The sequence below is a fragment of the Myotis myotis genome, unplaced genomic scaffold, assembly GCF_014108235.1.
Source record: "Myotis myotis isolate mMyoMyo1 unplaced genomic scaffold, mMyoMyo1.p scaffold_m19_p_6, whole genome shotgun sequence".
NCBI classification, from domain to species: Eukaryota; Metazoa; Chordata; class Mammalia; order Chiroptera; family Vespertilionidae; genus Myotis; species Myotis myotis.
Genome location: NW_023416368.1, coordinates 87,393,103 through 87,419,494, shown reverse-complemented (window position 1 = coordinate 87,419,494; position 26,392 = coordinate 87,393,103). Strand labels below are relative to the sequence as shown.

The 26,392-nt window shown below is 52.7% G+C and overlaps 1 protein-coding gene across 3 annotated transcripts; it reads right to left on the bottom strand.

Moving 5' to 3' along the window:
• On the bottom strand, nucleotides 1-25,993 carry NCAN (neurocan). Of its 3 annotated transcripts, XM_036315280.1 has the most exons (16): nucleotides 25,868-25,991; nucleotides 22,075-22,180; nucleotides 21,753-21,832; nucleotides 20,396-20,809; nucleotides 19,121-19,295; nucleotides 18,899-19,026; nucleotides 18,184-18,477; nucleotides 16,764-17,360; nucleotides 15,146-16,585; nucleotides 10,350-10,466; nucleotides 8,692-8,805; nucleotides 6,982-7,140; nucleotides 5,588-5,670; nucleotides 2,680-2,824; nucleotides 1,535-1,717; nucleotides 1-1,282 (listed from the first exon to the last, which is right to left on the bottom strand). In XM_036315280.1, the coding sequence occupies exons 3-16, from the start codon at nucleotides 21,823-21,825 to the stop codon at nucleotides 1,137-1,139; spliced, it is 4,068 nt and encodes a 1,355-aa protein (XP_036171173.1). In that variant the 5' UTR covers nucleotides 21,826-21,832; nucleotides 22,075-22,180; nucleotides 25,868-25,991; the 3' UTR covers nucleotides 1-1,136. The 3 variants fall into 3 exon arrangements, with proteins under 3 accessions (XP_036171173.1, XP_036171172.1, XP_036171174.1); XM_036315279.1 differs by lacking the exon at nucleotides 22,075-22,180 and having other exon boundaries at nucleotides 25,868-25,993; XM_036315281.1 differs by lacking the exons at nucleotides 1,535-1,717; nucleotides 22,075-22,180 and having other exon boundaries at nucleotides 25,868-25,993.
• Nucleotides 25,994-26,392: the final 399 nt, after the last annotated feature.

The window sequence follows — 26,392 nt, the reverse complement described above, 5'->3', positions numbered from 1 at the left end:
CTCATCATTGATGTTTCTATCTCTCTCCTCCCTTCCTCTCTGAAATCAATAAAAGTGTTATAAAAAAAAAAAAACTATGAGAGAAAAATGTGTGTGTTTCAGTTTTAACACTATATCCCTCTACAACATGACTGCAGGTAGATGTCACTACTTCAATCTGTAAGCATTTCTAGTCTTCCAGGCAATGACTGGAGACAGGGCTGGGGTGGCAATAGGAGTGGGCTCCAGGGCAGTGCACTAGCAATGTCTGCTTGAGGGATGGGTACGGGCACTGATCTAGAAAACTGGGCACCTCCTTGGTCCAGGAAGGAGGTTCTTCGTCTCCCTGAGAGATGGAGGGGGAAGAAATCTGGGCTTGTCAAGCCCTAAATATCCGTGTGTGTGTGTGTGTGTGTGTGTGTGTGTGTGTGTGTCACCACACATGCAGAACCACCAAACCTCAGCTCTGGGACAAGACCTGGGAGAATAAGCAATACCTTCCGGTCATTGCCCACATATTGCCCTGACTATTCTGACCCCTAACTCTGAGGGCATGGAAGGAAGCTGTTCTAAAAACATCCCCAACATTCAGTACATAGGAGTTCAAGACTGTTTACCCACCAAGACCAAAGGCTGAACTTGGGTTCAAGTCCAAGGTCATGGAAGAGCAGTTGTCAAGTTCAAGCGGTGTGCTTCCACGTAGTTTTTGATTCCCAACGCAGTCACTAAAGGCTTCAGGCTGCATTTAGGACATCCGACAATTTACAAAGCCTGGATCTGGCAGGAAAAGCAATTCCTTAGTGCAGATCCAAACAGACACTCTTGCACCCTCATCAAAGCCTTATCTCCACAACTGCCAGTGAGCCTTGCCAACAAGTGCAGCAAAGAGTCATCTTTGCCAATTGTGCTTCCTTCCACTGAGATTCTCCCAGAGTCCAGCCTGACTAGAACTGGATTTTCAGACGCATGGCCACGCCTGCCAAGAGGACCTGTGTATGTAAGAAAGAGGAGAGAGGAGCTTTTTACAAAAGGTGGGGGAGGGGGCTTGGGGCTCAGGGGCTTCCGGGCCCTCTCGTTTCTCTCTAGGCTCTATCTTCCCAGGCGAAGGCCCCAGAGGAGGCGTGAGAAGGGGGTTGTGCTTTCGTTTGCCTGGTTCTTCAGCAGAAATTCCCCTCCTCCTTCTCCCAGTCCTCTGCCGGATGCTTCTTGTGTTTTCTGCGTTCCTTGTGTGATTTGTGGTGGTGGCGCTGGTGGTGATGTTGGTGGTGGTGATGGTGTCGCCGCATCCGATGGGACCTTCTGGCTGCAGGGAAATGAAGGAAGACAGGGAAGTAGCAAAAGGCGGTGAGAAGCAGTGGCCTGACGTAGCGGCCCTCCTCAGGGGGACGGGAAATGGAGGAGACACCAGGCAAGCTGATCTTTATCTGCAAGGCTGTGTTATCAGGCAGACATTTACTCAAATCAATGCATATAGTCATCAGATGTTTCAATTGGAGACTACAGACAACTGGAAACGTGTTGGGTGTCGGGGGTGGGGGGCGGGGGAGCCACCTACGTTTGGTGCAGACGATTTGGGGCCAGTCCCACTTGCCATTACTCTGGCACCGGATTATGGACACGTGGTGCTGGGTAAATCCTTCGTCGCACCGGTAGCGTACAGTGGCATGGACATTATACTTGGCCTTGCGGGCCCCGATGGGCGAAGCGTTCTCCACTGCTGGAGGGGGACCACACAGCACTGGGGACGGAGGAACCTCCAGTTAGGAGAGTGGCCATAGCGGGATGAATGGTTTCCTCTCTTGTTAGGAATGACACACCTATGCAGGTCCTGCCCTTTGCCCAGCTGTGACCTCCCAGGGCGAGAAGTGATTGTGTCTGTCTCTTCCACCCAGACCTGGAGCCCCTTCCAGGCAGGAACCTCCTGGACACATCCCACCCCCTAATTCTTATTCATGACAGGGATGAAGGAGATGGGAGGTAAGAATAATTTGAGCAAATACAAGGAAGTAAGGATATGATAATTGGCAAAGAAATGGAAGCAAGAATGAACAAAAGTATAAGAGAAAGGTGGTCACAAGAATGCATGTAAATGTTTCCTTAATATGTAAAGAACGCTTGCAAATCAGTAAGACCGACAGGCCGATAGAAAATTAGGCAAAGGAGATGACCTGGCAGGCCACAGGCAAATAAATACAGATAAATAGCCTATCAACATATGAACAGCTAGTCATTCTCAACCTTGAAGATGTGCGAACTACAATAACATTGAGATACTATTTTTTTCATCGCTTATCAACGGTTCTCAACCTGTGGGTCGCGACCCCTTTGGGGGTCCAATGACCCTTTCACAAGGGTCGCCTAAGACCACTGGAAAACACATATATAATTAAATATTGTTTTTGTGATTAATCACTATGCTTTAATTATGTTCAATTTGTAACAATGAAATTGGGGGTCACCACAACATGAGGAACTGTATTAAAGGGTCGCGGCATTAGGAAGGTTGAGAACCACTGACTTAGATGAACAAAAAATAGAAAGTTTGAGAATGCATCAAGTTGTCAAGGATGGGAAAAATGGGCCCTCTCATACAGTGCTGGAGATTGAAAATTGGCTGACTCTTACATTTACACACTTAAAAAACTCATGAACGCATGAATGTGAGCCACAGGAGGGAAAGGGGGCAGGGGGGCAGCGTACCTGTGCCCTTCTTACAGACATAGGGGAGGTTGTAGTTGCAGGGGACGTCGTTCCAGCGCCCACTTTCATGTGCCACCATCACCACACAATCCTCCCCGCCCGCGAAGAAATTGTCTGGCTGGTTCTCTCTCCAGTTCTCATATTGCTGCAGAAACATGGAGCAGGAAGGGGGTGCTCAGGGAACCAGCATCTTGCCTCAGACTCTGGCACTGTCCACTGTGGGGCTCCCCTGGGCAGACCACTCAAACCCTTAGGGACTCAGTCTTTCTATCTGTAGAATGGGCACTGTCTGCCTGCCCTGCGGGTGACTGCCAGTGCGACCTGAGTCACCCCTCCTCTGGCTGGGAGGCTGCTGTGCCGTCTTCCCTCATGCCCCTGCCCCCTGTCTTGCTCCCTAATAGTCTGTTTCCAATATGGGTCACTCACTGTTAGATAAATGGTTGAACAAAAGGTGACCTCAGCCTGGAAGTCCATGATGGCTTCCCTGAGGAGGCAACAGAGAGCTGAAGACTCAGGGAAAAGAATGATGCAGGCAGAGAACAAGCAGAGGAAACAGCTAGTGCCACAGCCCAAAGGCAGGACTAAGCTTGTCCTGTTTGAGGAATGGAATATAGGCCAGGGGGGTTGAAGGTCTTGATGGAGTTTGGGTGTGGTCAGAGGGTGGGCAGGGCCAGTTCTTGGGGTAGAGGAGAAGAGGTGGATTCTTTTTCAATTATGGTGAAATACACATAACAAAATTTACCATTTTAATACTTTTTTTTTGGTTAATCCTCACTTGAGGATATTTCTTTGTATGTTTTTATTGATTTCAGAGCGAGGAAGGGAGAGAGAGAGAAAAATAAAATAATGATGAGAGAGAATCATTGATCGGCTATCTCCTGCACGCCCCCTACTGGGGATTGAGCTGGCAACCAGGGCATGTGCCCTGACCGGGAATCGAACTGTGACCTCCTGGTTCGTGGGCCAATGTCAACCACTGAACCACACTGGCTAGGCTCAAGGATATTTTTTCATTGATTTTTTAGACAGAGTGGAAGGGAGCAGCGAGGGGGAGGAGAGAGAAAGAAGCTTGGGAGCAGCGAGGGGAGGAGAGAGAAAGAAAGAAACCTGGATGTGAGAGAGACACATCCATTGGTTGCCAGGAATTGAACGTGTAACCCAGGTACGTGCCTTTGACCCTTAGGTGTGCAGACGGACGCTCTAACCACTGAACACACCATCCAGGACTCGTTTTAATAATTTTTAAGTGTTCAGTTCATTGCCATTAATTAGGATCCACAAAGTTGTACAACCATCACCACTGTCTGTTGCCAGAACTTTTTCATCACACCAAACAGTAACTCCCCATCTCCCCTTCCCCCGCCCCTGGCAACCACAAATCCACTTCCTATCTATATGTATTTGCCTGTTCTGGATATTTCATATAAATGGAATCATACAATATGTGTCCTTTTAGGTCTGGCTTCTTTCTTAGATCACCCTTTTTTCTTTTTCATTCATTTTGAGAGAGAAAGAGAAATAGAGAGAGAGAGAAACATTGATTTGTTGTTCCACTTATCTGTGCATTCATTGGTTGCTTCTTGTATGTGCCCTGACTGGGGATTGAACCTGAAATCTTGGTGTATCGGAACGACACTCTAATCAACTGAGCCACCTTGCCACGTCTGGCTTCTTTCACTGAGCATCATGTTTTCAAATCTTATCCACATTATCGTGTGTGACAGTGCTTCACTCCTTTTTTCATTGTATTTGTTTGCCTGGACGACATTTTGTGTGTGTATTCATCTGATCATGGACATTTGGGTTGCTCCTTTTGGCAATTATGACTAGTGCCGCTGTGAACAGGTGTGTACCAGTATCTGAGTCCCGGCTTTCACTTCTTTTGGGCACATACCTAGGAGTGGAATTGCTGGGTCGTGTGTGAATTCTATGTTTAACTTTTTGAGGACCTGCCAGACTGTTTCGCATAGCATGAGGAGGTGGGTCTTTATCTTGAGAACCATGGGGGAGTCTGACAGGGCTTGAAGCAGGGAGAATCTTGATCTGATGTATGGTTTTTATTTTATTTTATTTTTTAAATATATGTTTATTGATTTCAGAGAGGAAGGGAGAGGGAGAGAGAGATAGAAACATCAATGATGAGAGAATCATTGATCGGCTGCCTCCTGCATGGTCCCCACTGGGGATCGAGCTCATAACCCAGGTATGTGACCTCAACTGGAATTGAACCTGAGACCCTTCAGTCCGCAGGCCAACACTCTATCCACTGAGCCAAACCAGCCAGGGCTGATGTATAGTTTTTAAAAGGTCCCATGGTCAAGGTTTCCCTCAGGGTGTTGAAAATATTCTGGAACCACACAGAGATGGTGGTTGCACAATGTTGTGAATATACTAAATGCCACTGAATTATACACTTGAAAATGGTTAATTTTATTATGTGAATTTTACCTCAATTTTTTAAAAACTGAGGTAGAGGGGCACCCCTGGTCACCAGGTAGAGGGGCGGGGGTGTAGGTAGCAAGTGTGTGTGCGGGGGGGGGGGGGGGGGACCGGGGGGGCTGCTGCAGGGGTCCCAGTGGAGACCGAGCAGGCAGGGGCATGTAGGGAAATGGGAGTTCCTCAGAGCCTATGGCTGGAGGAGGACCAGTCGATATGAGTAACGGAGTTGTCCCGTCCTGGGTTCCCAGCTTCAGTCAGTAGGTAGATGGGCCCTCTACCTGGCTGGGAAGTTGGGTGCTTTCGGGCTTCACTAAAGCTCACTTGCCGCTTCAGACCTCTGACGGCTCATTTGCATAAGAGGGTGAAGTGAAGCCAGAGCAAAGGGCATGGGGCTCACCCATACCCCGCTGTTGTAGGTGGGCCCCCAGTCAGCAGCCTGGTAGCAGAGACCCAGGCTCCCGCCACTCACCAGCCCTGTGTTGTCCGTCCACTGGAAATCCCTCTCCACGATCCTGTCATTCAGGCCAATCCACGTGTTCTCACGCCCAAAGCCTGCGGGTTGGGGGGTTTTCAGGACTGGGTGCCTGCCTCTCCCCAGTGCCTAGGCTGCCAGCTGGGGGTGGAGGGGAGCACCCAGCCCTTCCTTTGCCTGGAGGTGGCCTGGAGGGGAAAGGGAATGGAGGTGGAAGGATGGAGGTGGGGCAGGAGCCAAAGGCCAGAGGCGGGGGGGGGGGGGGGGGGGGGGGAGGATCCAGACTCTCCCTCAGCCTGGGCACAGGCTGGAGGCCAGGTCCCCCATTTCCCAGCAGCCTGGGGCTCTGGCTGCTCTCTACCCTGGGGGTGGGGATGGGGCACAGAAAACACTTATTTGGCACTTGCTTTGCCACAAATATGTGGCTTAAACAAATGGCCAGAGTAAGGCATTAACAAAGACCGTCGTATCTTCGCAGAAATGACAGTAAGGGACAGGAAAGTCCACGGTGGCTCTAGACAGGACAGCGGTGATACCCAGTGGACCAGGTAGTCACTGAGGACAGAGGAAGGAGAGGAGGATATTTGATTGACGTGAGGAACAAGAAACGAGTGACCCAGGGAATGAACAAATGAAAGAATTAGGAGATGGGGGTGGGGAGTGTGGCCACGCCCAGGGCTGGGCCCCTCCAGGAGTCACAGATGCTGTGACTGGTCAGATGCTTCGGAGCAGGGGCCTCTGGAAACTGCAACTGCCCAGCGAGATGGAGAACAGTGTCCTGAGATATTTCTGAGGACAGTTCCCACCCATGTATGTTTCCCCAATGAAGTCTTTTAAAAGCAAAAAAAAAAAGAAGAAAGAATTAGTGGATGGAATAGGGGAAATGTGAATACATGGATGGATGCACAGAAGGTAGAAAGGATAATGAATGAATCAATAAATGCCGGATTTAATTAATGTGACACTCTTCCTAGGTCTCTGCACAGCTCCTGGCTCATTTTATCCCACACATCACAGATGCTTCCCGTCGCCCTCTACCCCCTGGCCATTTAATTTGTCATCAGCATACTTAGGACCAGCTAAATTATAGTACAGACGTCGTTAATTAGATATTTACTCCCCCACAAGAATGTTATTCCCCGAGGACGGGACAATGTGCATCTTGCTCGCTGCTGTGTCCCAGAGCAAGTGCTTGGTAAATACATGATGAATGAACGAATGAATACAGTGAATATATGAATTAACAAATGAATAAACAGACATGGGAATTATTAAGTGGCCATGGCTTGCACTAATGAACACAGTTTCAGGAAGGTGGTGTCTTCAGGATCCTGGGGACTTCCCTGGCAAAAAGGACCGCAGGGCCACCCTGACCACCCCAGAGTCCCTACTGTTAATGAAGTTGTGTTCCTCAGGTGAGTGGATGCTGGTCAGGTGGCCAGCTCGGCGGCGACAGTCCCTCTCGGCATCCTCCCACGCCCGCCGATGGGCAAAGTACCGGTAGCAGTGGCCCTGGAACTTGTGCCAGCCGCGGTCACAGCCCTCCGTGTCTGGGAAGCAGGAAGGGAGTGTGAGGGGCACTGTCCTTGGCCTGAGAAGTCTGCCCTGCTGGCTTGAACACAGCCAGTCTACCAGAGAGAGGGCCTATCCAAGGTCATTGTGGGGCTAGGTCACCCCTTTCTCTGGGCCAATCCCCACCCCCGGAGGCTCTCTCTCCCCCTTTCAGCTCCCCCTCCCATATTCACTTCTTTTCTTTGTTTCTGGAAGCGATTCAACTGGAAGATCTTTACACCCATCCCCTCTCCTCCCACCTCTGATGTCTCCTCTGATCTGCAGGACCACACCCTCAGTGTGGACCTGGGAACTCGGGAAATGATCTCAGAAAGGCCTAAAATTTCCCTCCTGGCAAAGGGCTCAATTAGACATTTCTCCCAAAGAGATAGACAAATCACCAAGAAGCACATGAAAAGATCATTAGTCATTAGGAAATGCAAATCAAAACCACAATGAGACACCACTTCACACCCACTAGGATGGCTACTAGTATAATTTTCAAACGGGAAAATAACAAGTGCTGGTGAGGATGTGGAGACGCTGGAACCCTGTACACTGCCGGTGGGAATGTAAAATGGGCAGCCACTGTTGAAAACAGTCTCATGGTTCCTCAAACAGGTAAACATAGAATTACCATGTGACCCAGTCATTCCACTTCTAGGTATAAACCAAGAAGAGTGGGGCGGGTGGTGGTGGTGGTGGAAGAATAGAAAACAGGTGTTCTGCCCTGGCTGGTGGCTCAGTTGGTGGGTGTTGCCCCATGCACCAAAAGGTTGCCGGTTTGATTCTGGTCAGGGCACATGCCCAGGTTGTGGGCTGCAGGCTTGATCTTCAGTAGGGGGCGTGCAGGAGGCAGCCAATTGATGTTTTGCTCTCACATTGATGTTTCTCTCTCTCTCCCCTACCCCCCCCTCTCAAATCAGTAAAAATATTTTTAAAAAGAAAACGTATTCTAACAAAAACCTGTACATGAATGTTCATAGCAGTACTATTTATATTAGCTTCCAGGGGAAAGCAACCCAAATTACCACCAATGGATGAATTGATCAGCAAAACGGTCTATCCATACCATGAATGTTTTTCAGCCACAAAAAAGAATTTAGCACTGACATATGCTACATGTGGGTTAACCTCAAAAACATGATACTGAGGAGAAGAAGCCAGACACATAATGTGTGATTCCATTTATATGAAATGTCCAGAACAGGCAAATCCACAAAGACAGAAACAGATTAGTGGTTGCCAAGGTTGGGTAGATGGGGAGTGAAGAGTGACTAGTAATGGGGCAGGGTCTCCTTTTAAACTGAGGGAAATATGTTGGAACTTGCTAGAGGTGGTGGCTGTAAAACGTTGCAAATGTACTGAATTCCTTTTGAAGTGTTCACTCTAAAAGGGTTAATTCTATGTTAAGTGGATGTTATCTAAAAACAAAACAGTTTGCCTCCAACAGTTTGCCTATTGGACTCACAGTCATGGAACCAGAGCTGGAGGCCTGTGGCCCGACACCCACCTCCCCTCCTGTTTCTGGGGTCTCAGCAGAGACTCACCTTTCTCACAGAGGCTGCCCCCATAGCTTGGGAGGCAAAGGCAGATGAAGGCGTTGACCTCATCGATGCAGGTACCTCCATTCTCACAGGGACTGGACACACAGTCGTCGATGTCTGGAGGGGAGAAGGAGGGGCTGAGTCAGAGGTCAGCCTCCCCACAGGCAACCCTTGGCTCCCAGGCCCCACAGGAAACCAGGCAGAAGATGGGGCCATGACCCTGCCAGCCATCTTGGACCTAAGTGCATCCATCCTGGTCTGCACAATGGCTCCTCGCCTCTGGAGGTCGAGAGGGTGGAGCCTCGCATAACTTAGCATTAATGAGAGCAGATGTCACTGAGTTGGCTGGGGCCAGGTGTGCAGAGCATTCCACCCGACTCCAGAACAATGAAGGCTATACCCTTGCCAACAGACCCAGAGAATGTCGAAGCTTCAGGGTCTTTTTGGAATGTGGAACCTAGGGAAACTGGGTTCCAGAGCATTTGCAAGGAACAGGGAGTCAGAAAACTGTAGAGACAGCTATCCAGTTGAACTCCCTCTTCTACCACCCCTGTGCAGACAGGGCTTGAGGCATGTATGATACCACGTCCACTCTCTGAGACCCAGTTGTTGTTGTTTTTGCAGTGTTAGTAATAATGGCACCTCCTCAAAGGTGGTTATGAGTGGAGAGTCAATGAAAGAGCTCAAGAGTTTATATCATTGCCCAGCCAGCGTGGCTCAGCGGTTGAGTGTCAATCTATGAGCCAGGAGGTCATGGTTCTATTCCCGGTCAGGGTACATGCCCGGGTTTTGGGCCCGATCCCCAGTGGGGATGCATGCAGGAGGCAGCAGATCAATGGTTCTCTCTCATCATTGATGTTTCTATCTCTTACTCCCTCTCCCTTCCTCTCCGAAATCAATAAAAAACATATTTAAAATAAAAATTTAATATCATGTATATTTATTGTTTTATTTCTTTTTTAAAATATATTTTATTGACTTTTTACAGAGAGGAAGGGAGAGGGATAGAGAGTTAGAAACATCGATGAGAGAGAAACATCGATCAGCTGCCTCCTGCACACTCCCACTGGGGATGTGCCCGCAACCAAGGTACATGCCCTTGACCAGAATCGAACCTGGGATCTTTCAGTCTGCAGGCCTAGGCTCTATCCACTGAGCCAAACTGGTTAGGGCCTGTTATATTTCTATTATTAATATAGTTGTGAAATTGATGAGATAATGAACAGAGTTCAAGAAATTGTATTATTTATATTTATTGTTCTAATTTCATAATTTGTTGTGTTTCTTATGTTGGGGTTTGGGGCTAGTATCCAACTGTTCTGCTGGTGGTACCTACACCCCTGCCCACCCAGGAAAGGGTAGGATTCCTGGAGCCCTTGGAAGGAAGGAGCCTGAACCTTACCATCCCTTTGCCCTCCTTTACCCCTGCTTGGTAGTAATGGGAGGCAGCACGCCAGAGCCTCAGCCCCCAGGATGAGAGCTCATCGGCTGGTGCTGGGGCGGATTTCCTGGATCCAAGGAGTGGGGAGGGAAGGAAGCTCTGCAGCCAGCATTTGTGAACCCTGCGTTCTCATGGGGTTGACTGCTGTGGTGAACAAACAAACCCCAGGGCTCTGGAGTCAGACAAGTCCAGCTTCTGATCCCGAGTCTGTGGCACTCACCGATCTCACAGTTCTCCCCAGCAAAGCCCTGGTCACAGCTGCAGCCATAGACGGTGCCATTGGCTCTACAGGTGCCCCCGTGTAGGCAAGGGTTGTTCTCGCAGGGATCCGAGGGGGCTGCAGGACAGACAGGCAGTTCAGGGGCAGTCAGAACAGCAGATCTGCCCTCCCAGAATCCTGACCTCAGGCACCTGAGGGCCTCTGGCTCGGTCCCTCTCTGTGGAGTCCCCTCTATGACTTCCCGGTAGGTCATCACCACCTTCCTCTCACGTGCTTCTGTGACAAGTTTACTCCTTCCAGAAATTGCTCCCAAAGCATCTGTGGGCTGCCCTGCCGGCGAAAAGTTCTTTCTCTGACTGAACTGGAATGGGCTTCCCAAAGCTTCTCTTAAAAAGTCATGTTCCAGCCGAAACCGGTTTGGCTCAGTGGATAGAGCGTTGGCCTGCAGACTGAGGGGTCCCAGGTTCGATTCCGGTCGGGGGCATGTACCTGGGTTGCGGGCACATGCCCAGGGGGTGTGCAGGAGGCAGCTGATCGATGTTTCTCTCTCGTTGATGTTTCTAACTCTCTATCTCTCTCCCTTCCTCTCTGTAAGAAATCAATAAAATATATTTAAAAAAAAAAAAAAGTCATGTTCCAGCCCTAGCCAGTTAGGCTCAGTGGATAGAGTGTTGGCCTGCGGACTGAAGGGTCCCAGGTTCAATTCTGGTCAAGGGCACATGCCCAGGTTGTGGGCTCAATCTCCAGTAGAGGCCGTGTAGGTGGCAGCCAATCAATGACTCCCTCTCATCATTGATGCTTCTATCTCTCTCTCCCTCTCCCTTCCTCTCTGAAATCGATATATATATATTTTAAGTCATCTTCTAGAACATGGATTTAAGTGCCCTCCCTGACTTGTCCTTTCCTTCTGGACATACCCTGCTGGCCATTGTAGTTCTCACAGTTTGGAGCACAGAAGTGGACGTAAGGTTCTAGATGGTGGAGTATGAACAGCACTAGGGAATCAACATCTCCTTCATTTGGGCTCAGCCTCTTTTGATGTAGTTTCAGTCGTGACATTGTGGAGAGTTTATGGATTATAGTGGTCATAACCACAGACTTTGGAGTCAGAGAGTTTAGCTCAATCCCTGGCTCTGCCCCTCACTCGGGGACCCTAGGCAAATTGCTTCTCTGAATTTCAGTTGCCTCATCTACGAAATGGAAATAAAAGCAGTTCACCTCTCTCAGTCCTCACCATAAGGCCATGGCTGGCTCTGTGTATATTAGCGTGGGGCCTCTTGAGGGATCTCAGCATTCCCAGGCACCCAGGGTGCGTTTAGGAATGTGGGTCCCTGTCCCCCTCTCCCATTTCCCCCATCAGCTGGGTTTCCCTGGAGGAAGGAGGATCTCCCCTCCCCATCTCAGGGACCCAGATGCCTTGGTGGGTGTTCTCCACTCTAACGACTGGAACCCCCAGCCAACCAACCCCCTTCCCTTGTCAGGGCACCCACCACTTCCACCGCACAGACACTAGAATTGAGGTCCAGAGAAGGGAAGGGCTTGGTTCAGTGCTGCATAGTGGGATAATACAAGAGCCAAAACTGACTTCCTGGGCCCCGGTAGCCCAGTTTAAGGCCCTCTTTCCGGCCCCTATAACCTAGAATTTGTTTCTATTTTGGGCTTGTCTAGAGCCTCACAAGAACTGAGGTGGCAATAAGCTGTCACCAATTCCTAGGTCTCCTGGCCTCCACTCTCACCCTCAACAGGCTATTCTCCCCAGAGCTGCCAAGGGAGCCTATGTAAACCTGAGTCAAGTCATGTCCCTCCTCTGCCTAGATCCTTCCATGGCTCCCCATTGCCCTCAGGGGACAGGCGAAGCCCTCACTGCTACCCACAGGGCCCTGGGAGATCTGACAAACATCCCCCTGCCCTACCTCTTGCTCTCTCCCTCACTCACTCTGCTCCAGCCACACCGACCTTGCTGTTCTTACATGCCAGGCAGGGTTCTGTCTCAGGGCCTTTACATAGCTGTTCCCTTTGCCTGGAACACTCTTTCCCCAGATTTCTGCATGGCTCCTCCCTCACCTCCTTCAGACTTGTTCAAATGTCATTTGCCAGGAGAGGCCTTTCTGATTCCCCTTCCAGAAACCACTCCCTGGCATCTCCCACCCCTTGTTTGACGTGTCTCTTTGCCCAATCACTATATATATTTCAGAGAGGAAGGGAGAGGGAGAGAGAGATAGAAACATCAATGATGAGAGAGAATCATTAATCGGCTGCCTCCTGCACGCCCCCCACTGGGGATCGAGCCCACAACCCGGGCATGTGCCCCTGATCAGGACTGAACCCGGGACCCTTCAGTCCACAGGCTGACACTCTATCCACTGAGCCAAACCAGCGGGCTGCCCAATCACTTTCTAACCTCCAATATCATTTAGCTATTCATTAGGATCACTGTTATGTGTTTGTGCCTCCCCCAGAGCGATGATGTTCCACATAGCAGCCAAATATAGCTTTTTAAGTCTAAATTAATTAAAAGCAAATGAAAGTACAAATGTAGTTCCTCAGTCTCACTAGCTGCTTTCAAGGGCTTAGTAGCCATGTGGGGCTGGTTGCTGGTGTATTAGACAGCATAGCTCCAGAACATTTCCATCACTGGGCAAGTTCTAGAGTGCTGCTCTAGAAGGCCAGCTTCCAGAGGACAAGTGACTTGGTCTCAGCCTGGGGCCTGGCACATAGCCGGCACTTAGTAATTGCTTGCTAACTGAATGAAGGTAGCTGCTGGCCTTCCTATAGGGACAGAGGCGGATCCCTGGGGTGGTGGCATGGGCCCCCAGGGGTTGCCAGAGGGGCCTGTGGCTGTGTCTGTCCTGTGTGTGCACATGCGCAAGACTGCTAGGCATGGGACTATGTGAGCCCTGCCCGGTGACCCGAGCTGCCGACAGCTGCCCACGGACTGGCGGTGACTCAGTCGCTCACTGGTGCTGCATTTATTTTTGGCTTCATTAGCATTTCTGCAGCAAGCATAGGGTGGCTAGGCACCCAGATCCCCTTCCCCCCACCTTAGCTCTGCCTGCCTCTCTCTAACCCTACTGCCACTGGCTCCAAGGCAGACCCAAACAGGCTTCCCTTTGCAATACCCTGCATGGTCTACCTCCCACCTCTCGGACTCCCCTTTTCTAGCTCCTTTGACGTTGAACCTCCTTCCCGCTGCCCATCGCCTACAGCTAGCCTCTTCTCTGCTCCCTCCAGAGCAAGTTCACGCCTCCCCAAACCTCAGGGTTTTGTGTGTGTGTGTGTGTGTGTGTGTGTGTGTGTGTGTGTTTTACGCCAATGAAATACATGTTGTACAGCCTAGTGGTTGAGAGAGACCATGTTGTTAGTTGGCCTGATTCAAACCTCATCCTTAACAGTCCCAGCTGCATGAGTCTGCACAAGTCACTAGACCTCCCTGGGCCTCAGTCTCCCCATGCTAAAGTAAAGGTCATCTAGAACTTGTTCCACAAGGACATTAAAAGGATCAATCAAGATGATTCCCGTAAAGTGCTCAAACAAGCCAAGTACGTGGGCAGTTACCAATAAGCATCAGCCTTTATCAATTCATGTATCCGTGTCTGCCTGCCTCCTGAGCATCTAAGAAAAGAAAATCTAGCCTAGAGGTGACAGGGTTGGTGACAAAACCCTGTACCTGCTATTCCCATCATGCACACTTTGCCTTCAAAAAAGAAAGCAAGTGTAAAACCAATTGTGTTAATAAGTGTTTTTGCAACTCCAAAAAAAGTGCCTTTTCATTAGATGCTGGTGTTTTTAAAAGCTCATTTGACAAAAAAAAAAACCCCCAAAAAACAAAACCAAAAACGCTCAATATGCAGGACATAAGAAAAGGCCTGGGCCGGCCAGCGTGACTCAATGGTTGAGTGTGGACCTAAACCAGGAGACCACGGTTCAATTCCCGGCCAGGTCATATGCCCAAGTTGTGAGCCCTATCCCAAGTGGGGGGCATGCAGGAGGCAGCTGATCAATAATTCTCTCTCACCATTGATGTTTCTATCTCTTTCTCCCTCTCCCTTCCTCAATAAAAAAATACATTTCTTTAAAAAAAAAAAAAAAAGGGCCAGAATTTGTAGGAGAGCTTCGGGCAGACCTGGCTCCAGGAGAACAGGGTGGTAGCTTTTTCTAGATTTTGCTGAGCAAAGAGCAGCTGAGGCGTATGCAGACTTGGGTTCCCTCTGAAGTCTGGCCACTGACTAGCTGGTAGTGACATTCCTCCCTGAGTGTCAGTTTGCTGTCTATACCACTAGGCTATACAATACTCCAACCCCTTCCCAGTGCCCAGTTTTCCTGTGGCTCAAGGTCCCCCAGAAAATGCACCACTGAATCCCACTATGCCTCCTCCCTCCAGCCCCACCTGGGGTGGGAAATCTGTGTCTGGCTCTGTCTTTCCCAGACTGGGGCATCACTGAAGGCCGGCCCCCAGCATTGTATAGCACTGTCTGGCTCTGTGTGGCCATGAACATGAGTTGTTAATTGAACCAAAATCCAACTCCACTCAACACCTCATCATTCCCCCATCACTCACTGTGCCTTAAAGCACATCAACTTGTTCTCCAACCTTTGCCCAGGCTGGTGCCTCTGCCAGAAACATCCTTTCTGTAATTCAACTCACCTGATAAATTCCCACCTACAATGTTATTCCTGCTAGAAACCTTCCCAGGCCCCCGGGAACAACCCCTTTTCCCTACCCAGAGCTCCCCTGGCCCCTGGTCCCCAAGCCCTGACCACAGTGGGCTGAATGAGGCCACAAAATTTGAACTCACTCTGCTCTGCGCTCCCATCTGCAGGGGCCCCTGGCAGGGCCGGCTCCTCTCCGCTCGATGCCTCCTCCACACCAGCACTTCCTGCAAGGACCTCCAGCGCAAACTTGTCCCGGACCCGAGAGGCAGGCAGCAGAGTGCTGGGGGAGTCCCATAGCACCGTTGGCTCCCCTGAGGACACTGACACAGGCTCGTCCATGCTGGCCACTGTAGGCGTCCAAGGAGGAAGAGTGGGATCCCCCAGGGGGATGCCCTCATGCGGAGGGGCCAAGGCTTCCAGTGTTCCCTGGGTCACCACCTCTGGCTCTGGGTGGGGTTGGGAGCTGGAGGAGTCCATAGTGGACGTGGCCAGGACCCCACCCTTGTCCCCCTGGTCCAGGGACACGAGGAACGTCACCACATTCGTATCCACAGCCACTTGAGGGCTCATGGTGGGGCGTTCAGCTCCTTCAACCATGAGGGATCCAGATTCCCAAATCCTACCAGCATCACTGGGGTCCACTGTGGCTGTATCCGTGGGACCCTCTGTACCTCCTTCATCTGTAGCAGCCCAAGGCTCCAAATTCAGGGAAACTCTGGGGTCCCCCGACGGTGCAGAGGGGGTGTGGGGGTCCAGCTCTTTGATGTGCAGTGAGGGGCTCGTGCCCTGCGCCTCTTGCACAGGGGCCTGTGAGCTGGAAGTGGGACTCTCTGCTGTGTAGAGGACCCCATACTCAGACCCTGAGATTCCTCTCCCTCCCGTGGGCTCAGTTGCCATCTCTGTGAGGGTGAAATCTGCTGCCACATTCCAATCCACAGAAGCCTGTGGGCTGGATCTGGGGTGCTCAGCTTTGTTGAGTCCAGTGGGGCTGGTCCCCCCAATTTCTCCAAAGTCTGCCCTGGGGGCATTAGGACTGGCTCTGGTTTGTGTAACCGTGGCTACTTGTGGGAGGGCTGTGGGACTTCCTGCTCTGTGGTCACTGAATGTCAGGAACATGGCCTCTTGACCTTGTCCTGTCAGGCCCAAGGAGGGGGGCAAGGAATAGATCTCTGGATGGATGGGGTCCTGGGGACCAGCCTGGGTCTCTGAGGCCAGGGAAGGTAGGGCAGATGCCATGGCCTCACTATGACCCTTAACCTCATTGGTCTGGGTAGGGAGGGGTGTAGGATGTGGTAGGAGCCACACTTTGGCAGCACGAAGCATGGCCATGACAGGGAGGTCTAGGGAAGTGACCATGGGGGACGCCTCCCAGGGGACACTACTGGGTTCTTCTGAGGGGCTGGGAGCCAGAGCAGTGGCCTCTGAGGGGGACCAGGGAAGTTTGAGAGTATCAAGCCTCACACCGGGGCCCTTGGCTTCCTCCAACTCGAGGCCAAAGGCCCTGCTGGGGCCTGGGATGCTGGGTGGCACCACTGTTGGGGGCCACAGCCAGGGCTCTGGGGGGCTCCTGCCACCAGGGGAACCTGCAACAATATCAACAATAATAATTATCTCTCAGCGCTCCTTCCGGTGAGTGTTTCCTTGGTTTAGCCTGGGGAGGAGAGGGCTTCTAAGGCCCGGGGACCCAGCAGGGGTTCAGAGCCTCCTCCCTGTCCCCCAGACATCCACTCATGTCCCACCTCCTCCTGGGACCCCACTCACCAGCTCCAGGCACATCCACTTCATTGGACAGCACAGCCCAGGGGCTTTGGCTCCTGTCACTCCCAAAGGAGTCTGTGGCTCCGGTGGCCAGGGGAGGCTCCACATGATTCCCAGCAGCCTCTGGGGTGGGAGGCTGGGCACTGACCTCAAGCCTTCCCTCCAGCCCTTGCTGGGATTCCTGTTGTTGGAAGTGGCGCCCGTTCAACCCTTTAAAGCGATTCCGCCTCTTGGGCTTGAGGTTGGCTGGAGTCGCCTTGCTGTGCGTGCCAGCTGAAGTGCCTTCCTCCAGGCTGCTGGAGAATGGGGTCGAGGTGCTCAGCCACACCTCCTTAGCCTCCAGGGAAGGCCTTGAGGCCAGTGTGGGAACCCCAGGGGCAGGGCTGGGGGTCTCTTGAGACTCCTGCTTCTCTGCCAAGATCACAGGCTCTTCCTCCCCACTCGACAGCAGCGGCTCCTGGAAGTCAGGGGTGACCACTTCCCCTTCCCCCAAGTTGGGCTCCAGTTCTCTGGCTGGAGGCCCTTCTGCCGATAGAATCTCCCCCTCATCCCCAGATGAGGGGGTCTCTGGGTCTCCATGTTGTGGAGTAGGGTAATGAGCTGTGGTAGAAAGTAGAAGAGGTTGTATTAGGCTCAGGGGCTGGGAAGTTCTTCTTGAAGTCTACCCACATTCTAGCACACTGCCATATAGACCTGTCTCTCTGTGACCCTCTATCTCTCTGGGTGGTTTCTGGAATACCCCAGGAGAGAGCCTGGTGCAAAGTTATTATCCCCACTGTTCAGGCTTGCACCCAGTGAAGGGTCAAGAGACAGCTTAGCTCATGGGTGAAGCTCAGGGGTAGAAAGCGCCTAATGGGCGTGGCCTTTTTACAAAGGGACGCCGTCCCCTTACGTGGAAGACTTAATTTTTTTTTTTTTTTTTTTTTGAGACTTAACTCTTCTGAGTTGAGGTTTGCAGCTTGAGGCTGTGGCTCCACCCCAAGTGCAAGGGTCATCCCTGGTCTGGTCCCTGGGAATGTGGCCTGGCCCAGGGGCGTGGCTAGCCGAGGTATCTCTTCTCAAAGGGCGCTTCCGGGCGTGGTTCCAGGTAAGAAACGCTCCATACAGGGACGCGTCTTTCCGGGACCTCAGGACTATCGCCCACCTCCTAGACCTTCCAGCCAGAGCTGGGGCCCGTTCTAACGCCCAGCGTGGCTCCAGGGGAAAGCCTGTCTCAGGGGCATGGCCTTCACCCGGGGTGTGGCTTATCGCGGTGCAGTTTCTCCGCGTCCCTCCCTGCCCCGATTCCGCCTCCACCAGCAAGCAAAGCTCCCGGGGCGTGGCCTTGACTGGGGTGCGAGCCCTTGGGCAAGGCCATCAGTGACGCACCCTCGGGGGCTGGACCTCCAGGGACACACTGGCCCGGGCGTGGCCCCCCGCGCACCTCGGAAGCAGTAGGCGTCGAAGCGCGCTCCAGGGGCCGGGAAGCCAGTGCGGTTGGCGAAGCGGTAGACGGTGCGCACGCCCGGGGAGGGGCCCCCGCAGCGCCGGCGCGGCGTCTGGATCGGGTAGCGCACGCTGCCGTCGGCCAGCCAGCCCGGGTCGCACTGGTCCAGGCCCTCGTGCCAGGCCAGGTGCAGCTGGCCCACGGAGGCCAGCGCGGCGCCCTGGCGGCGGCACTGGGCACGAGCGCCAGCCAGGGTCAGCCGGCGGGCTGGGCCCACGTAGAAGACTTCGCCTGTGGAAAGGCAGGCGCCGGAAGGGGTGAGCAGAGGTCAGGCGGGCCTAGGGGACCCTACCTGGAGCCCACCCGGGAAGGGGGGCTCGCTCCAAATAAGAGGCCGCTTTAACTCCTTTTTACAAATGTGGCATTTCGGGCTTCAGAGAGAGGGAGGGGCTCGGTAAGGGGTGGTAGGAAGGAGGAGAGGGGCAGAGGGGGATAGTGAGGGGGAGAGGCTCGGGGCCTCAGAGAGGGAAGAGGCGCAGATCGAGGGAAGGGGCACCGAGAAGGAGAGGGGCTCAGGGAGGGGAGGAGAGCGCAGGGCAGGGGTGGGCCCACGTCTTGGCTGCAGGTTTAAAGGATGAGGATTAGGAGGGATGGGGGTTGGGGAAGGTAACGGGCTCAGGGAAGGGAAGGGTCCTGTCAGCCCCAGACTTACCCCCCAGCTCACGGGCAAAGCAATACACATCATAGAGTTCCTGTGGGTCGCGCCTCCCATAGCTCCTCACCCCTGGAAGGCTGCTACGGTCACCATAGCAACCAGGACGGGACTGGGTGATAGGATACCTGACAAGACAAGGATGTGTGCTCCTGGGGCCCCCAAAAACCATCTTTCCCCAGGGGCTAGCTCTCCATTTCCCCACCCTGTGCACCCCCTCACCGAACAGTGCGGTCAGAGAGCCACCCTGCATCACAGTTGTCAAAGCCATCCTCAAAGGCAGCCTGCAGGTGCCGTGGGGCTGCAATGATGGCTGAGCTGAGACGACAGGCCTCTTGGGCCTGGACAAAGGTCAGTGCATAGCGATCCTGGGCTGCCCGGTAGTGGAACACAACACCTGTGAAGGGACATCCAGAATAGGGGACCTATTTATTCAGAAATCTTTAAGAACAGACCTCCTTCTGCAGAATGCCCTCCCCCTCCCCCCGTTAGTCTGATAATAATAGAACTACTGCCCTACACTGCCCTTCACTCAGCACTAGACGTGACACTAGGGGCAGTGGTGAGGATGAGACTGATATGCCCCCATTTCACAGATGAGGAAGCTGTTAGCAATGGCCATAAAGGACTAGAATTTGTCCAATATTTACTATGTAAAAAGCATTTATAAGCGTTATCTCATTGAAATTAAGGCTCAGAGAGGTTCAGTGACATGGCCATGGTCACACAGCCAGTTTGAGGCAGAGCCAGAATTCATATCCTGGAAGATCTGACTCCAACGATAGCATTCTTCATGCCCATGGTTAGGCCCAGGAGGTGACAGGAGGTATGAAGAAGAGTGAGAGAGATCCTGCCATTTTAGGAATTAAGTACATACATTGATAGGGGAATCACTGGCAGCAATGGAAGATCTAATGTGGTTATTGCCCAGCCTAGACATGGAGGCTTGGAGGGCTTCCTGGAGGAGGTGACATGTAAGTCAGGATGGGAAGCCCATTATTGAACGGACTTTCTGTGACTCAGATTCTGATTTAGGGATGAAAGAAGTGGTTGAGCCAGATACAGGAATGAAACATTTTGTTCCATCTTATTAAACTGGGAGCCCCTAGAGCAGTGATGGCGAACCTGTGACACGCGTGTCAGAGGTGACACACGAACTCATTTTTTTGGTTGATTTTTCTTTGTTAAATGGCATTTAAGTATATAAAATAAATATCAGAAATATAAGTCTTTGTTTTACTGTGGTTGCAGATATCAAAAAATTTCTATATGTGACACGACACCAGAGTTAAGTTAGGGTTTTTCAAAATGCTGACACGCCGAGCTCAAAAGGTTCACCATCACTGCCCCAGAAGGTGGCAGCTGCATCTCAGTCATGACAGTGTCCCTAGCACCAGGCTGGCATGTGGGAGGTGCCCAATTAATATTTCTTAGGTGATATTCACTGGGTGACCTCCTCCCCTCCCCGCCTTGACCCTTCCCCTGCCCTCAACTGACCGGTCACCTCCAGGGATACCAGGTTCTGCTCATCCTCGATGCCTCTCACCACCTGGCAGCGGTAGAGCCCGGAGTCGCTGGCCCTCAGGGGCCCCAGTAGCAGCGTGCCGTTGGCCCGGTGCTGGGGATAGGCGGGCAGAGACACACGTCCCTGCCAACCCTTGGCCACTCTAACCACGTTGTTCTTGGCCACCAGGATGGGCAAGTCCTGCCATTGGCCTGATGCAGTGTGCACCTTGGTCCACTTGATCCGAGGGGCTTCTCCAGCTGCACTCAGCCGTGGCCACAGGGTGAAGAAGCAGGGCAGGGCCACCAGCTCCGCCAGTGCAGCTCGCACAGAACCAGACCCCACCTTCTGCATGCGGAGCCCCTTCTCAGCAGCAGCCGTGGCAACAGCAGTGGTGTCCTGTGTGCCTGGGGGGGGGGGGGAGGCCTAACTCAGAGGCAAGGACCAGCAGAGACTTTCCCTCGCTTTATAGGTAGTGAGACACAGGCCAGAGAGATCTGCACCCCAATCTGTCAGCAGCAGAGAAGGAATGGGGTCAAATCCCTTCGTAATGCTGCCTCCACTCAGAGTCCAGGTCCCTGAAGCCAGTGACTCTGTGTCACTGACTCACTGTGTGACCTTGGGAAAGTCACTGTGCTTTTCTGAGACACGGTTTCCCCAGAAGTTAAGGGAGAGGTAGCCATTGGGAGAGACATGGTGTAGCAGAGAACCTTCTATGGAACAGGCACTTTATAGATAGCAAGCAGCCCATCTGATTTTCATAACTATCTGCAGAGGTAGCCATATGTCATCATCCTCTTTTTTGGGGGCGGGGGGGGGGTATGTGAGGAAACTGAGGCTCAGAGACATTGTTGTACTTTCCTATGGCCACAGAGCAATTCAGGAGGCATTTCTAAAGCCTGGGCTTTTGACCACCACTGGGGAGATGCCAGTGAGATGAACACAGACCTTTATTTCTATTGCCCTGTCCATGACAGACATCACTAATCAATGTGCACACTATTCTCATTCCTTCCTCTTTCCTCCCTCCTCCTTCCCCCATTCCCTCCCCCTTCTCTGCTCTTTTTCCTTTCTCCCTCCCTTCCTCCCCCTCCTTTTTTTTTTCTCTCTCTCTCTAGCTCATCATAGCAAAATGGTGAGAGGCAGGAACCTCCAGCTTTTGCTGGCAATGACTAAAAATAACCTCTCAGGTGTCTTGTTGGCTTTTGACTGTTCAAAGACCTTTTTCATCTATTCTCGTTTTATTCTCCACACTAAGCCAGGGAACCAGCAGGAAAAGACTCTTGAGTTAAAAAGCGCTGCCCCATCTTGTCCAGACCCCAACCTCTCCCACCGCACAGGCCAACTCACCCTGTTCCCCATCCACCAAGAGCAGTATCTGGAGCACCAGGAGGCCCGAGGCCCAGAGAGGCATGGCCCCCATCCTGGACCTGGATCAAGAAAGAGAGGGAGGGAGGGGTGAACACAATCCCCCCAGAGAGTTGGCATGGAAAAACCAATCCCCCCTCTACAGATCTGGAAACTGGGACTCAGACAGGCCAGTGTGTCATTCAAAGTTGCACAGGCAGCAAGCAAGGGCAGAGCCAGAATCCAAACCCAGAACCAGCTGACTTCAGAATCCCAGCAGTGATGTCTCATGGTCAGAAGTATGGATGCTGGGGTGAATCAGAACCTGGAGTTGTCTCTGTGTCTGTTCCTTGCTGTGTGACCTTGAGCAAATAATTTAGCTTCTCTGTGTCTCAGTTTCTTCGTACGTCAGATGGGGAAAACATCAGGTACTTGAAAGGAATAGATGAGTCGATACATTTAAAATGCTTAGAACTGTCTGGCATGAAAGAGTAAATTTCAGCTATTATTATTATTATCATCATCATCATTAACCTTAACAGAGGCAAGATCAAAATCCCATTTTTCAAGTTGGCCTCCTCATTTAGACTTGGGGGGAGGGGGAGCTCCTAAAGGGCCACAGCCAGTCCCAGTCTGCCTGGGGTCCCCAGTCCTGGCAACAGGCTGGCCTCCAAGCCAGCCTTTAATCTGGGTTTTCTGAAGGACATGATTCTCAGCTTCAATTCCAGGATTTGATTGTCGCCAAGATTCTATTCTTGGTTTCTGGGATTTTTGAGGTCCTGCCAAGTCTCAGCTGGAAGATGGGCCTTGCCCTGCCCATCTTCCACCCTCCCCTCCCCTCCCCTCCCCCTCATTTCACACTGCCTGGCAAAGATGCCTCCTAGGTCCACAAAGACTCCAGCATGGGTCCAGCCTTCTACAGGGTGGTGGCCCGTGAGTGTAAAGTGGACAATTATTGCGTGTGAACTGTAAGCAAGGCCAATTCCAAGCACTGGGACACAGCAGTGGCCTCCCTGACCTCACATTCTTCCAGAGGCTGGAAACCCCGGGAAGGACGCCCCTCTGGACAGACTCACCAGGGCTCAGGAGGTGGGGGCAGATGGGGAGTTAGAGCATCAACTACAAACCCAGCCTTGCACCTCTCTCTAATAAAATAATAACCCTGAAAGGGAAGAGTGGGTGGAGTCCAGATGAGGGCTGTGCGGGAGATCTGGCCCCCTCCAGAAGGCCCTTCCCAGCTACCAGAGGCCTCTGATGGGAGGCTGGACCGGGACCTGTCCGTGGTGCTGAACTCATCAGTGCCCACTTTGTCTTCTTGCGATGGGGCTCAGAGAGGGCTAGCGGTTTGCTTAGGGCTGCACAGCAAGGGAGAGGCCAGGCATTGGGACCTGTGGCTGGGTATTAGAGGGTGGGGCAGGATTCTGGGATACACTTGCCCCAGGAGGGTCTTAGGAGGGGGCTAGTTCTGGGAATTCCGTCTCTCTCTCTCTCTCTCTCTCTCTCTCACACACACACACACACACACACACACACACACACACACACACGGTGAAGAGCTCATACTATATCCAGATGACAGGGCTTCAAGCCCTGCCTTTGTTCTCTACATGTTACATGACCCTACACAGACTGCTTTATCACTCTGTGCCTCAGTTTCCCCACTTGTAAAATGGGGATTATGCAGCATGGACCTCAGGTAGTTACTGTGAGGATAGGATGAGTTAAGACATGTGAATTCCTAGAAATGGTGAATTAAAAAACAGTTGTTTTGTGCACAAAGTCTCATGTACATACTCAAATATACAGAGGTGGTCCAACATGGTGACAGACACAGTTTCAGGTGCACTTCCCCCAAAACACATGACCTCCCACACACACTCAGTTACCTCTACTTGCACCCTCACACACCCACACCATTTCTCTCAAAATATCTCTCCCAGGGCCTTCAGAGGTGAGCATTTACAAAACTGTCTGGGGCTTGTCACCTCATCAATAATACATGAACCTCATGCATATGCAAGTAGGGGTGTGCGGGGGGGGGGGGTGGCAGGAGGAAGAGGGGTGTGTGTGTATGTGTGTCCATCCCTTCTCACAACCACCTTCTGTCTCAGTAGACACTGAGTGAGGGTGAGTTTGCCAGTGGGCATTTGTGTGTGTTTGTGCCTGGGTGTGCTGTGTCCAGGTGAGGATATCCATGAGGTTTGCCCTGTAGTATGTGGACTTGTGCGCAGGTCCCTAGCAGCTCTGTGCATTGGGTGGAGCAGAGAGGACACCCTGTGGTCTCTGGATGTGTGGGTCTGAGTGCCCCTTGGCAGGGAGTCAGGGAGTATATGAGTACATAGGTGTGATCATGGAACGCCTCAGAGGAGAAGAGAAACCAGCTCAATAAATCCTCCCAGGCTGCCCCTTCCGGACCGAACTCCCTGCCAGTGTCTCCCCTTTCCCATTCTGCACACAGACCACATCTCGAACCCCCACACCCCGGTCCACACTGTCAATCACATGGAGAGGAACGTTGTTGTACACACGGGACACAAACACAGCCATACACCCCAGACTCAGAGCCCAGGAGAGAGAGAGAGCCACACACACACACACACACACAAAGATTCACAATGACATTAACAAAGAGAGACAATATGGGCACTGACAAGGCAGGCAGACGTCTTCTGCACAAAGACACACACCCACATTCTCAGGCTCCCCACATAAACCCCTTGTTGAGGCCACATCGTTAGACACAGCTCCTCACACACACACACGGCAATGCCAGCCCCTGGCCCAGCCCAGGTTGGATAACGGTGGCTTTGGTGACTGATGGGCACACATCATTTTGCCACCTGGTGTTGTGGCCCCTGGCACGAGTTTCCAGACAAAGACAATCTGTCACATTAGACTCACAGAGGATCCCAGACCCCCCCCCCCCCGCCCCCGCCGGGTACATACCCTCTCCTAGCAGGGGGTAGACACACACAAAGCCCCCACCTCCTAGGGGGTCATCTTACATGTGGGAGTGCCCAGAAGTAAGAGAGGCTGCTGGGTTCTGGGGTCCCATGGTCTGCCCACCCTTCTTCCCTGCCCTTCCCCCAAGTCCCCCGCTGGGGCCCAGCGCCAACCCTCTCCTCAGCCTGGCTGTCTCCCATTAATGCTATTGAAAGGAACAAAGCCCTGTGCACAGGGATGGGGGTTGCTGCTGCCCAGGCTGGGGCTGGGGTCCCAGCCCCCTACTTCCTAGCACTTGTGCCTCCAAACCCAACGAGGACTTCCACATGCAACCATATGGACAGATGGAACTGAAGGGTGAGGCAAGGGTCCGTGTCTGGCTGCGAGGACACCGTCAGATATGGAGGTGCCTGTGGCAGCCCCTCATGGAACTGGTGCCCCTCACCGGTCCTGGGGATCCGTAACTTGTACTTTCGGGGGCTCTGATCCAGTATTCACCTGGGAAACCCAATTTGCTCCCTGGGAGAGGGACAGCACCCCAACTCCAGGTCTGAGGGAACAACAGGGACCACCTTGGGATGGGGCCCCCAGAGCATTCTCCCTGAGTCAGGATGTGTTGCTAGGACATGGGCCAAAAGGACAGGACACTGCGGGACACCCCTTCCCCTTGGTCTCAGTGCAGACCCTGCCATCAGGCTAAGACTGATATGGGGCCCCTTCCCGCTGCGGTCCAGCCTGGCACCCTTCATTCATCTGCAAATTGGGAATCCCCACTTAAAATCCTGGGGTGGCTCAGCTCAGACACTGGGGTGCCCTGTCTCAGAGTCCCCACACAGCCTCTTGGTGTCCCCCTCTTCTCTCTAGACTCGGTGTCCCTCCTCTGGCCTTGGTTCCCAGTGCCCCCTCCCCAATTCTGAGACCCACCCCTAACCAGGCCCCTTCCCCACCAAGGGATCAGTTCCGTATTCCCTAGACAGCCTTACCCCCAAATCCCAGCTCCTCTGACATTCCCAAGCCCCCTCCCAGTTTGGGTTTCCCCCCCAGCCCAGGGTTCCCTTTCTCCCTTCCCCGTAGCCCCCTCCCCATTCTGGGGGCGTCTCTCCGATCCCAGGCTCCCTCCCCAATCCCGAGGACCTCTCCCCCAGCCTAGCCCATTCCCTGCGACGGACCCCCACCTGGCTCCTAGCTCGGATGCATCCCGGGGCGGTCGCCCGCCCGGCACAAAGGACGCTCAGCTTGGCTCAGACGCGCCAGGTCCAGCCCCTGCGCCCTGCGCTCCGCTCACCCCAGCACAGCCTCAGCGCTTATAAAGGGGCCGCGGGGCTGTTCTGCGCATGCGCCCCTGCCAGCCCGAGGCCTCCGGCTGCGAGAGGGAGGAGCCCCCTCAGACTAAAACTCCCTCCCCATTCCTTCCACTCCTTGCCCCACCCTGGGGAAGACTGCGCTTCACTTCCCCCCAGGAGCCAAGTTCAGTGTCTCCAGAAGTTCCATGGTGGGCATGCCCCATGCACAGATGGGGAAACTGAGCCCCAGGGACACAAAGTTACTCCCAAGGTCACGTGGAGGGGAAGGACGAGCTGGGATTCTGATGGGATTCTAACCCTGGCCCGCCTGACTCTCCAGGACTCACGCTTGAAGCAGTGTTGATTAGTTACTATTTTACTCCATTTAAAGAGAGGAAGCTGAGACTCAGAGAGTAA